Below are 12,617 nucleotides of genomic sequence, written 5' to 3'. Positions count from 1 at the left end.
AGTAGGTGCCGCTCTGTTTGTCCCCTTAAACCACTTCTAAAAGTTAATCCAGTATTGTTAAGAAACTATGTGCATGACTTGAAGAGTTGTAAACATTTACCTCTGTTCAGCAATCAGTCCAAACACTATACACTTGGTATGAGGGTCCATGGTGGAATATTGTTCTTGCACATACCACATTTCAGGGCGAGAGACAACATGCAAAGAATTTAAATTGTGATGTCTTCTGGCACAAGAAAGTAGGTTCTGTTACCACTGCACAAGTCATTTTCCCAACTGATTCTTTTCTATTTGGGTTGGAAGAGTTTTTTTTTTTGAATTATTATTTATTAATAGATCTATGAATTTGGACATTTTATAAAATGCAATTCTAAACTGAATTCGATATAATTTTCAATGTCTGCTTAATTGAATAGATTACAAAGATCAGTTGTTTAATTTTGTAAGTGATCACCTTTGTTGTGTTTTACATTTTTCTTCTATTTCATTTTTTTTTGTCAAAGTAAATTAGTTAATGGTGAAATTATTGGTGCCTGTGTAGCCTGGAGGTTCACTTTAACTTTAAAATCCATTGTTTTGTTTTGTATTCTGATTACTATTGGTTGAATTAGATAAGGAAATCATTGTATTCTGTTTTTATTCATCATTTTACAGTGTCCCAATTTGATGGATGGATGAATTCCTATGGTGAGTTATAATGGATAACATTGCTCTTTAATTTCTATGCATTATGTCAGATTTTGCTGAATTAATGAATGACAACACCCACATTTGTTAAGATTTTTAAAATGAGTGAACTGTCAATATTGAGATGAGATGTCAAATACTGACAAAGTTCTTTTGAAAGTAAATGATGCAGAAAAGCAGCTGCGCTGAACTCTAGTGACGATTGCTGATGGCTAGTAGGACGGTCATTTAAACACTTGATTTAATTCTGTTCTCACCGAAAGTCTTGCATAGAAATTGTATTGATTGACTTCTGGTTTCTTCCTAATTCGTGCTTATACCTCAGATAGAACACTGTCTGCCATTGATGTATGTGAAGTATGAATGTATTTTATGCTTATTATTATGTCTTTTGGTTTATATAGTGTAGTCACTAGAATAGAATTTTGCATGACCCAGTGGCAACTTCCATCATGACACCTTTTAGTTAAGGGAATGTCATCTATCACGACACTCCCATTTCTTTGTCTACTTCTTCCCGCCTTAAGTTTGTCTCTGTCACAAACCAGTTTGTCTGTGGGGAGTTGCCAGGAATTCCAAACGGTCATTCGGGAAAATAGACACATCTTTCTGCTCTGGCTATTCTAGCTTCCTCCTTCATATGAAGTGAGTTAAATTCTCATCACGACTGGCTGTGTGTTTCCCCTGCTCCGATATTATTGAATGTATATGGTCTTAAACCTGACAATGTATATTTTGGTAAGTCTCAAAACCTTATGTTTAAGGCCTCATGTCTTTTGTCTAAAAGAGAAAAGCTTATGTGACGTACTTGCCACTTCATTTGGAATTTAATCCTTTCGAAGAAGTGACTTGATTGTAACTTTCTTGCTTTTGTCCATGTATTAGATTAAATTAGATTAAATAACTTTATTTATCCTGTATTCGGGACATTTCCTTGTCACAGTAGCAAGAAGTTGAGAATACAGACACGAGAAAAGACATAAATTAAATGGTAATAAATAAGTTAATAAAATAAATACTTATTAAATAAATAAATATGTATTTATACTAGATTTTTAAAAAGTGTTTTCTAACAAATTATGGTGCAAAAAATAAGCATTTTTTTTTCATTTATGTGATTTAAACTTTTGCCAAGGCCCTTTGGAGGTTTGATGATGTTGAATTTTGTACCTCGGTAGTATAATAATGCATGGAGATATATTGTAAAAGATTCTGTCTTAACAAAGTAATTGCAGTCAGGTATAAAATCCAAATGCTCATGTTTGCGGTTGAAGAATTAATAAGCCCCCCCCCCCCCCCTACATGTTAAGAGCGCTTTGTTTGATGTAGCACCATTCAAATTTCCTCCCCATGTGCCTCCCCTTGAGATTAAACTACACCTGACCTATTCATGTGGCAGAGGAAGAATTAGGAATGCCGCGTATGAACTTCAGAGGCCATAACCTTTTTATCCGTGGGAGCAGGAGGTGTGGGGAGCGGAACAGAACGCTGACATTTAAGGTGGGGAGTGGCCCAAAAGAGGTAATGAGGTCTTGCTGAGAAGAAAACATCTTTTTTGACCTTACTGGGGGGTTAGTTTCCCCCCCTCCGAGTATGTACAGTGAATTGGTGCACATAGTTTCATCATGTCGACTTTACACAGCTGTCAAGTGGGGTGTATGTATGTACTAGTATGGAATCCCTAAAACAAGCTCAGTGAGATTTGCTTCAATAGAGAGGGGAACTTCACAGAGAAAAACACAGATTTTGTTACTGTACTTTTTAAAGTAACTGGACTTGTAGTATTTTTGGTTACTTTTACTCTTGGTATTTCATTTTTGTTCCCTCTCTGTTAGTCAAATGTAGAGATTTTGCAAATTTTGTCTTTTCTAAGTGCCAATAGCTCTTTTTTTGGCTCTTCTGAATACAAAGATTTTTATTTCTATTTGTTACTGATTGTTGAATACTTTGTTGGGATCTGTTGCATGTACTCTAGGCATTGAATGGATATATAAATAGTATTTTCCAGGGCTCAGTCACAAATGGATGCCAGGGATTTTCAAAGTAAAGATACTATTAGTTCCACAAGTGGTGTGCAGGCTCCCTCTTGTGGGACAGGAATATGCATGCTGAAGTATGGAACATTTTGTGGATGGGTAGACGAGGCTAAATTAGTGCTCTTTGGGATAATCACGTTTAAAGTAAAGAACATGGTGCAGATTATTTAATGTTGTTTTACTGCTTTTGGCACTGGGTGCCTTGACAGATTGTAAGTAATTATGAAATCTGGAGATAATGTGTATGTTTTAGGCCATAAAACATACCTCAAAATTTCCCCCTGCCTCTAGTCTGGAGTCAGCTGGGATAGGCTCCAGCACCCCCGCCCCTGGTCTGGAGTCAGCTGTGATAGGTTCCAGCACCCCCTGTGACCCTAATGAAGATAAAGAGGTTCAGAAAATGGGATGAGAGAGATGAGATGGGATCATAATAGTGTACGTAACTGTAAATGGCGTGGGCGGGGCAATTGCATATATTGACTTAATACCTCTTTTTTTATGGGGATCATTCATATATAGTTTGAAAACTTGTCCTGATACCAAAACTGAGATTTGTTGTTGGATACGGCACTCAAAAGTTTTTAATATCTGTCAGATCGCTTTTAAAATATAGTTTTCCCAGGTGTGATCGATTACTAACAGTTGCTCAGGGCGGGGTTTGCTTACACTACTTGATTTAAGTGGCCGCTCCAGGACGCATTGCATCTCCAGTGTTTTCCTGTTCTTTGGAGGTATACCCTGATATTTTTTTTATATTTTTTAGCCGAATGGCGGCCGATGCGAACACCACCGTCTCCAGCCAAAGCCCACGGGCTCATCCATTTGTGCAGCCGTCGTGGCGAGTGGCGTTGTGGGCTCTGGCTTACTGCGTGGTTATCGGCGTGGCTCTGATCGGCAACGCGGTGGTCATCTGGATCATCCTGGCACACAAGCGCATGCGGACCGTCACCAACTATTTGCTCCTCAACTTGGCGGTATGCGATGCATCCATGGCCGCCTTCAACACGCTCGTCAACTTCATCTACGCAGCGCATGGAGAGTGGTACTTCGGGGGACTCTACTGCAGATTCCACAACTTCTTCCCTGTCACTGCGGTGTTTGCCAGTACTTACACCATGACTGCGATTGCCATTGACAGGTAGTACTGCTTCAAGATGAGGATAAACTACCTTTCACTTAGAATTAAATCCTTCCATGTACAACTATTCAAAAGTTGACGTTTTAAACTTTTGTGGAGCAAGTGACTTTGTTTTTTTTCATTCATTTTCTGAACCGCTTCATTTTCAGTAGGGTCACGGGGGTGCTGGAGCCTATCCCAGCTGAATCGGTGGCCAGCCAATCGCAGTGCACGAATAAACGGACAATCATTCACTCTCATCTAGGGGAAATTTAGTGTCAAATCAGCCTACCATGCATGTCTTTGGAATTTGGGAGGTAACCGGAGTACCTGGAGAAAACCCATGCAAGCCTGGGAGAACATGCAAACTCCACATAGTAACACCAACCTGGATTTGAACCAGGACCCCAAATGTGTGAGAGCAAAGTGCTAATCAATGTCATTTCTTATTTATTACATCAGTACAAAGTTAATTAAAAGAAAATAATGAAAATGATGAAAAACATCTGTGATTGGCTGCAACCAACCAATTCAGAGTGTACCCCACACACTGCCCATTGTTGACTCCAGCACCCCCACGGCTCTCATAAGGATGCACTGAATGAAAAATGAACGAGTGAAAACAAATACACTGATTATGGCTCCATGTAACGATAAAGTAGATTTTTCTGGTCATGGTATTTTACTTTACTGCATGAAATTCATGGCAAAAGACGTCCACATCATTTAAATTGGTATGACTGGCTGAGAAACCTCAAATTTTGCTAATTGTATAAACAAGTCCTCATTTCCTAGACACTTTCCTAAAGAAATCCAATTTATAATTTCAATGGGAATCTGTAAATGTATCCATCAATCCATTTTCTAGGGAGTGTCTATTATCATTAGTTTGGAGACATATTCTGACCAACTTTTTCCTTCCTATGAAATGTAGGTACATGGCCATCATCCATCCTCTGAAGCCTCGTTTGTCAGCCAAAGCCACGGTGGCCGTTATCATAATTATCTGGAGTCTGGCAGTCGTCTTGGCTCTCCCCCTCGGCTTCTTCTCCACAATTCGAGTTCTCCCTGACCGGACCCTGTGTTACGTAGCCTGGCCTAACGTGGCAGACGACCCCTTCATGTAAGTCCAAGTACAATAGACACCTTGTGTTATTCAATCTCAAAATGGCATGTCTGATCCTATTTTTGCCGGTGTCCACAGGTACCACATCGCCGTGACGGTTCTGGTGTATGCGGTGCCTTTACTGGTGATGGCTATCACTTATTCAACCATTGGTGTAACCCTGTGGGGAGGGGAGATCCCCGGAGACACATCTGATAACTATCACGGGCAGCTGCAAGCAAAAAGGAAGGTAAAAGCATTATTCCTACTTATTTGATGGTTACAGGTAATATAAAAAGCTAATTGCATTTGACATTAGATTGATCTTCTGCAAATGGAAGGGGACAAACTAGAATAGCACCTTGCTCGGTGCAGACCTCCGCCCATGTTTAAATGCTGAGTGGGGCCTTTAAACACTAAGGCAGTAACATATACAGTATCTACAAGAAACTTCAGAATTTAAGAACAGAGATGCAAGAAAAAAATGCACCGCTCTGCCCAGTGCACGTAGATATCTTTACACAAAGTAGATGTGGCGAGAAAGCCAGTGCACTGTTATCATCAGCAGCCTCTCGTGTCCCCTGGTTTGTCTTGTATGCTCATATCTCAAAATTTGTTTCGTATCTCAAGGCAAATATTTGCTCGGAATTTTATTTGCACCCCAAATTTTGCGTATGTTGGGGAATTTGTATGTCAACGTATTACTGTATTGATAATCTCCTCAGTGACAACACTCAGTATGAACTTGTCAACATCCTCATAAATGGTCTCGCTTGGTTGATATTTCCAGGGAAAGTGCAGTGAATTTGGATGATATGGGATTAAGGGCAATCACAGCTGCCCTGATGTAACACTCTATCTAGACAGCAGCAGGATTAATGCCTGCAGAGAACATTTTATTGATGAATAACAACAAATGCCACAGCTTCACCTGACAGACTGTTTGGGTGCAAGTATTCTTTGGAAAACCAAAGCATTTCCTTGAATTCTTTTGAAGAGCACTCATCTTTAATGCCGGTAGGAACATAGGTTTCGGTTAATGACATTACAAATGCTTTCAATTATGCTCCATAATTTGACAAGGAGACAGGTGCAATATTTTAAAGAGCGTGACAGGTAACAAATATCATCAAAGGCACAATTAGCTGGGAAAATTGAGCCGATGAAGATAAAAGCCTTTTGCTCACGAGTGCTGAAGACCTTTTTCATGTGCCATTGAAGCTCTTAATGGGCAATTTATATTAAAGAAACCACTGATTAGGTGATCTAAAATTGGGTCTGTTCATGTCATTTTCAGAGGACAAAGATTGGGGGTTTTCCAAAAAGTTTTGGGTTTTTAGGAACAACAAAGCAGCAAAATAATGCAGAATTTTTAGTTGTTGTTTTTTGAAATGTTACTACAATTTAAAGGGATTTCTTTTTTTAATCATAAATATTTTTTCATAATTCATTCATACAAAACAATATTCAAACTCAATATTTTGTGGTGCACAACTAATGTACCAATTAAAAACTTAATATGGAGTGAGATTTGGTATCAACAGTTCCTTAAACTCTGGTGACATCATTTGCAAAAATATGTCTTCTAATTTATACTTCGGCTAGTGGTTTTGTTTGGTAGTTTGTTACACTGTAGGAGTTAGTAATAACCACTGCAAGTTGTTAAACCTGTTTGCTGTTTTATGTTATGTTTTCTTGGATTTTCATCACAGAATTCATACACTGAGATACTGTATGCTGTATTTTATTTACCATATTTTCACAACTATAAGGCGGACCACATTATAAGGCGCACCCTCAATGAATGACACATTAAAATTGTTTCCATATGTAAAGCACACTGGATTTTAAGGTGTTCTGTCTATTTTGGAGAAAATGTAAGACTTTGAAGTGTGCCTTATAGTTGTGAAAATAAGGTGTTCTGTAACATAATGTTTTCATCCATTTTCTATCAACTATCAATGAGCAGAAAAAGAAGAGAAACTGTAGTGTATTTTGGGATGTTGATGGATTAATGGCGTTTTTCATTGATCAAACCAGTCAGTGTGGTATCTCGTCCATAATTTGGTCCCTTTCACCCTATAAATCCTTCTGCAGATTGTGAAGATGATGATTATTGTGGTGGTCACCTTCACCCTCTGCTGGCTGCCTTATCACATCTACTTCGTAGTGACGGGCTTCAACAGACGTCTGAACAAGTGGAAAGCCATCCAGCAGGTCTACCTGGCAGTATTATGGCTGGCCATGAGCTCCACGATGTACAACCCTATCATCTACTGCTGCCTTAATAGCAAGTGAGTGTACCCTCCGCCTTATTTTACTCAGCTCACTCACGTTAGAAGCCTTCTGAAACTTCATTGGGGTGTCGGTGTCCAATCAGGTTCCGGACTGGCTTCAAGTGTGTTTTCCGCTGGTGTCCCTTCGTCCGGGTTTCTAGTTACGAGGAGCTGGAGCTTCAAAATAGACGGCGGCGACCGGACCGCCACAGCAGCATGTGTACGCTCTCACGGGTTGAGACCAGCATCCTCAGCAAGGACAAGAGTGTGTGTTCGCACCAAACCACACGTACAGTAGGACCAAAGTTTATTCGTCAGCCTGATAGGGAAGCTGCTTAGCATGATTGCGTTCAACTTCAAGGGTTTGCATAATTTGGGGGATTTGTAGCATGAATATTGCATTTTTTTTAATGGTATTTGACTAAGATACTTTGAAAACTTTATCCAGATTAAATTACTGTATTATATTTACAGGATTTACCATCAAATCGGATGGGAGCAATTCTCAGAAACACTTAATAGTCAATTCACATTGGTTTTCCTATTTTATTTTATAACTACTACAGTGGCACCTCTATACTAATTAATATTAATTAGTTCCAAAAGTTTTTTCGTAACTTTTATTTGACATTGAATTGACACAATCCGTTCCATGATCTTGATCCTCCTGATTCCCCCAAACTTTTAAAAATGATAAAAGTATACAAATTTCATATAAAATATGTATGCAAAAAAAGCAAAAATAATGAATTCATTCATTAAGCCATTAAAATTGAGCTTACAATCCAGAACACAAAAAAAATCAAAATTGAAAGTTCATCTCTTCAGTGCTCTGTATCTCGTCACTCACAGGTATAATTTGTCAAAATATTTCAACAAATAATACATAATAATAATATAATAAATATATATAAATATATATTTCAATAATCCAATCATAAATCCAGAAAGTGTTTCCCTGGCCTACATTGCATGTTTTTGGGATGTGGGAGGAAACTAGAATCCCTGGAGAAAACCCACCAAAGCCCGGGGAGAACATGTTAGGTCGGCTCAAAATTTTGAAAGATAAAATATAGAAATATAGATGTGCTTGAGGCTATTCTGCCTGAATCTTGCTGTTTGAGGTGAGTGGAAAATGAGCCCGTCTTGCATGCTAACCCTGGAGATCAACTCGCGTAATTATCGCAATATTAAAATATTGCACTTGTATTTCAACTAATCTTTTGTAAGTTGGACAGTTTTACATATCTTGAATCAGTAATAAGCATTTCAAAGTATTACGTAACTTGAGGTGCCACTGTTACTATTATTGTTACATTTACTTGTCTACTGGTCCACCTAATAGTATTTTTCTTGTTTTTTTTCTTTAGTTCGTTTACGTTTCTAGAAATTTGTGTTAGTTCAGTGCAAAAAAAATGGGCATTAAGAAAGAAAATACAATTCTTTAGAACTGGTTCATTGGGGAATATATCTGTTAGATGTATTTATTTACATGAAAATGGTATTTAAGTGTTAGAGAATATACAAGATAAAACTTGTACAATATAATTTGTCAGCTTCAAAGACAAAATAAAACAATTCAAAAATTTCACATTTAACAAAAAAAATGTTTGCTAAAAATTAAAAGGCATATTAGCAAATCAATGATAGCAATATAAACCTAGTATAATTGATTTAAAAGATGTAGATGTAAAATTATTGTCAGCTCCGTCATATTAGCAAGACACATATACACATTTAATCTCCACAAATTGTCAGTTCAAATTATCTTTACACATTTAAAGATCAATCATACCTGCTAAAGGAGAATAAAATCAATTCAATTTAAAATGAAATGCATAGTAATGAAATAATATCAGCTCCTACTCAAATAATTTTTGCTACATCTCATTTTCGTATTTAATATTTGTAGTCATCAAACAAAGTTCCTGTAAATATCAGACAAAAATACCCAAAGTAAGCTAAAATCCATTTTTTAGGTGGCGTTTTTTTTTTCTTATTAATAAAGTTAACAGTCCTTGTGTAAAAATGAAGTCATTAGTATATATATGAAGACTGTTAACAGCACTGTACGCATCACACAGTAAATTGGTCAAAGGATCATTGTTTATAAGCAAAGATAGTCATGACTGAAGGTCATTAATAGGAAAAAGGACACGAGCATCAATCCCAACCACTGGGGGGCATGGTCTGCCGGCGCCCTAAAAACACAAAAGAGAACAATATCTTATCATACATTCAAGCAGTACAATTTTGCCCTGAGTTAGAAGCTTAATTCATTCAGTAACAAAACCCATAATTCAAAACAATCATGTCACAGATTGTCTTTTTTGAAAGAAAACAGAACTGTCATGAAACCCACAAAAAATGTCAACATTTTTGTGTTTTAATGACAATAATAATCTGTACCCACTTCTGTTTCACAATCACTTTCTTTGGAAATCTCTATTATGGTATCCAATTTCGAGACGTTCTTCCTCCAAAAATTTTAACCACAATTTACAATAAAATTGAGTCATGGTGATCATGTCAACTGATTTTTATCGGTTCTTGTTAAGTTAGCTTCGACTGCACAGTAGTACCTTTACATACGAGTGCCCCGACATGCGAGCAATTTGAGATACAAGTAAAAGTAATCCAAGTTCATTTAAATTTGTTTTTGTTATGTTACGAGCGCATTGCCGTGCACAAATCCTGCCCCCTGTCACTCTTAGTTCCGCAAAATCTGTCTAATTATAGAACTATTAAACACATTTGAGTATACTATTAGACCACTAGTTATTTGTTATTTTGTTAATAGATGGCAAATTAGAACAAATGAAAATGTTTTTCCAATCTAATATCCTGTTTTTGGTGTTTTTTTCAGATGGTTGGAAATTAATTATATAATAATAATACATTAATAATTAATTAGTTTTTAGTCAATTTCTATGGGAACAGTTCGTTTGAGTTACGGAAAAATCGACATAAGAGCTCAGTCTTGGAACGTATTAAGCTTGTATCTCGAGGTACCACTGTATATACTGATAAGCACACCAAAATGTTCAGTCTGGGCATTTTGAGGTATCACAATGCAGTAAGTAGGATTTTTCCTGGCCTTACCGTGATGAAGCCTCACACTCAAGCGAAGCCTTTAGGTTTGAGTGTGTCAGAATGACTTCGGTGTAGTCACCATCTTCTGCTTGCCTGACGTCCTTCACAGTGAACTCCTCAGAGGGCGACAAGATGGCGGTATCCTCAGCCAGGCCGCAAAAGCCCTCCAAGTTAAAGAAGAAACACGTAGTAATGTTGAAATAGGTTCCCCCTTCCACGTCCTCCTTCATAGACACGTCCGACTGCACCGTGGTGAATCGTCCGAATCTCACCCGGGCATCCTTTTGCACTTCGTAAGGACTTTCGGAAACTCTGTAAACATTTCGACACGTCTTGGATGACGTGAGGCTCATGGCGTTGGTCAGCAGAAAGTGCAGGGCCTTATAGTGGAAGTGATCTTCATATGTGCTGGCATTGTACCCCATAGTCTCCACCTCGTCGTTGAAGGCCTTCTTGAATCCCTTGTTGCCGTTAGCATAGGCCAAGAGGGCGGACGTATGTTCCTTAACACCTCCTGGCAGCAGCGTGGAACATTTGTCGCTCCATGAGCCTTGGAATCCAATGTCATTGCTCAATTCTTTACTTAGCACATCGGATTGGATTAATTTCTCCATGGTGTTTTTCTCACAGCCCTCATACAACATGTCCACAGCGTTTGGGGCCATATCCAGTCGTTTAACTGCGCTCACCTTAGCAGGAAAGTGGAAATAAGAACAAATATTTTTGTGCTATTGGTGGACTATCAGGGACAAGCAATGTTCTACAGTTTTTACATAACCAACATTCTAAGCAGGTTTGACTAAGGAGTGCAATTTGTCCAATGGCCTTAGACTAGTGCCCTTAATGTCATCCATTTTCTGAACCGCTCATCCTCACAAGGGTGATGGAGACTATACGAGCTAACTATGGGCACCAGGTGGGGGCTACCCTGGATGTAGGAGGAAATTGTAGTGCCCAGAGAAAACCCACACAAGCCTGGAATGAATACACCAACAGTTAGGACCAGACCTGAAATCGAACCCTCAACCCCAGAACTGTAAGCCCTAGGTGGTAACCACACCTCACCCCCCTGTGATTGTAGTGAGGATAAAGCTGTTCATAAAATGAGATGAGATTATTTAAAACTCAACTCTATTTTATACATTGAAAAATATAGATATATTTTACTTAAGAAATCAACTCTATTTTATACATTTAAAAGAAAATACCTTTTTTTACTTGAAATCGATTAAGATTTGATAATCTCTTGAGATTTTTTTTAAATTAGTAACTAAATAAATATTCAAATTATTTCCTTTTTAAAAATTTAATGATACCCAATGGAATGTAAAGAATGCATAAAATTTCCTACTCACAGTCCAGTAGAGCATTGTAAAGATCGCCAGCAATTCTCTCTTCATGTGGATCATCTTTTCCTCGAGTATTTGCTTAAAAGAAGACAATCATTCAATAGTTTGGAAAAGTCAATTTATCTGCTTATCTTGGTATACAATGTGGGCTCAAAAGCTCTTATCAGTCCCACAAGCGTCACGTCCCCTAAACTCACTTCCACTTACCTCCGAGATGGATAGACGTGCGTAGATGAGTTTAGTGAGACCGTCAAGGTGTGAAATGAGAAATATTCCTGCGAAAATAAAAAGGAATTCCTCGTCGAAAAGCACTAGGACCAGCGAAAAAAATTATCACCCAGGGCGACTCCTTTTTCCTTTCCTGTGGAAGGAAATAACTCCCCATTAGGAGCTGTTATGTCTCTTGATGCAGCTACTGGCTCACGCAAATAAAGGCAACCCATACTCTACTTTAAAAAGGACAGAGGTAGATAAAAAGTATCTTTTATGTTTCCCACTAGTCAGTAACCCTTGTTACAACAGCAATATTGGGTTTATAGCGTCCAATAAACCATAAAAAAGTCAATGCAAAAATAAAGGAATTTAAAGGTTTGACCTCTTGGTCTTACCTGGTGTGTCTTTTCAGTGTTTCCCTGGAGATGAAGCCTGACAAAACAGTCGAATTCCTCCTTCTCTGACCTTCAGTACACTTCCTTCCTCTTTCGCTACCACAGGCCAGTACAGGCCAGTACAGGCCTGCTTAGCGTCACTTTCTATGCACTTGAAAGCTCAATTTTTAATTTTATGTGGGAGGAACACAGTTATGGATCCCACTGTCTTTGCAAGTTGCCAAGGCCCGTCACATTTTTCTTTCTTTTTTTTTTATAAAGTGTACTTTATATATCTATGTTATTTTTATTAGGTGCTTATTATAAGTTTTCTGTTGAATTTTCATATCATAAATTTGTTATTATA

General features: G+C 38.0%; 2 protein-coding genes across 3 annotated transcripts; one reads left to right on the top strand and one right to left on the bottom strand.

Annotated features, from left to right (window-relative positions):
• Window positions 1–1,243: 1,243 nt before the first annotated feature.
• On the top strand, window positions 1,244–8,812 carry LOC144198576 (neuromedin-K receptor-like). The gene is made up of 6 exons (XM_077719666.1): window positions 1,244–1,332; window positions 3,487–3,861; window positions 4,775–4,963; window positions 5,045–5,195; window positions 7,043–7,239; window positions 7,326–8,812. The coding sequence occupies exons 1-6, from the start codon at window positions 1,328–1,330 to the stop codon at window positions 7,558–7,560; spliced, it is 1,152 nt and encodes a 383-aa protein (XP_077575792.1). The 5' UTR covers window positions 1,244–1,327; the 3' UTR covers window positions 7,561–8,812.
• LOC144198578 (T-cell ecto-ADP-ribosyltransferase 2-like) lies at window positions 8,676–12,401 on the bottom strand. 2 transcript variants are annotated; one of them, XM_077719670.1, is made up of 5 exons: window positions 12,272–12,401; window positions 11,871–11,938; window positions 11,670–11,741; window positions 10,324–11,003; window positions 8,676–9,422 (listed from the first exon to the last, which is right to left on the bottom strand). In XM_077719670.1, exons 3-5 carry the CDS (start codon window positions 11,721–11,723, stop codon window positions 9,329–9,331), a joined length of 828 nt encoding a protein of 275 aa, XP_077575796.1. In that variant the 5' UTR covers window positions 11,724–11,741; window positions 11,871–11,938; window positions 12,272–12,401; the 3' UTR covers window positions 8,676–9,328. The 2 variants fall into 2 exon arrangements, with proteins under 2 accessions (XP_077575796.1, XP_077575795.1); XM_077719669.1 differs by having other exon boundaries at window positions 11,871–12,024; window positions 12,272–12,398.
• Window positions 12,402–12,617: the final 216 nt, after the last annotated feature.

Source organism: Stigmatopora nigra, chromosome 6 (genome assembly GCF_051989575.1).
Source record: "Stigmatopora nigra isolate UIUO_SnigA chromosome 6, RoL_Snig_1.1, whole genome shotgun sequence".
Taxonomy (NCBI): Eukaryota; Metazoa; Chordata; class Actinopteri; order Syngnathiformes; family Syngnathidae; genus Stigmatopora; species Stigmatopora nigra.
This window is presented reverse-complemented; position numbering and strand designations above follow the sequence as displayed.

Coding starts and splice junctions, on each gene's coding strand:
- LOC144198576 (XM_077719666.1), top strand. Junction 3,862..4,774: donor ACTGCGATTGCCATTGACAG/GTAGTACTGCTT, acceptor TATGAAATGTAG/GTACATGGCCATCATCCATC. Junction 4,964..5,044: donor GTGGCAGACGACCCCTTCAT/GTAAGTCCAAGT, acceptor CGGTGTCCACAG/GTACCACATCGCCGTGACGG.
- LOC144198578 (XM_077719670.1), bottom strand. CDS start 11,723: ATGATCCACATGAAGAGAGAATTGCTGGCGATCTTTACAATGCTCTAC. Junction 11,004..11,669: donor TTACAATGCTCTACTGGACT/GTGAGTAGGAAA, acceptor TTTCCTGCTAAG/GTGAGCGCAGTTAAACGACT. Junction 9,423..10,323: donor GAGTGTGAGGCTTCATCACG/GTAAGGCCAGGA, acceptor TTGTGTTTTTAG/GGCGCCGGCAGACCATGCCC.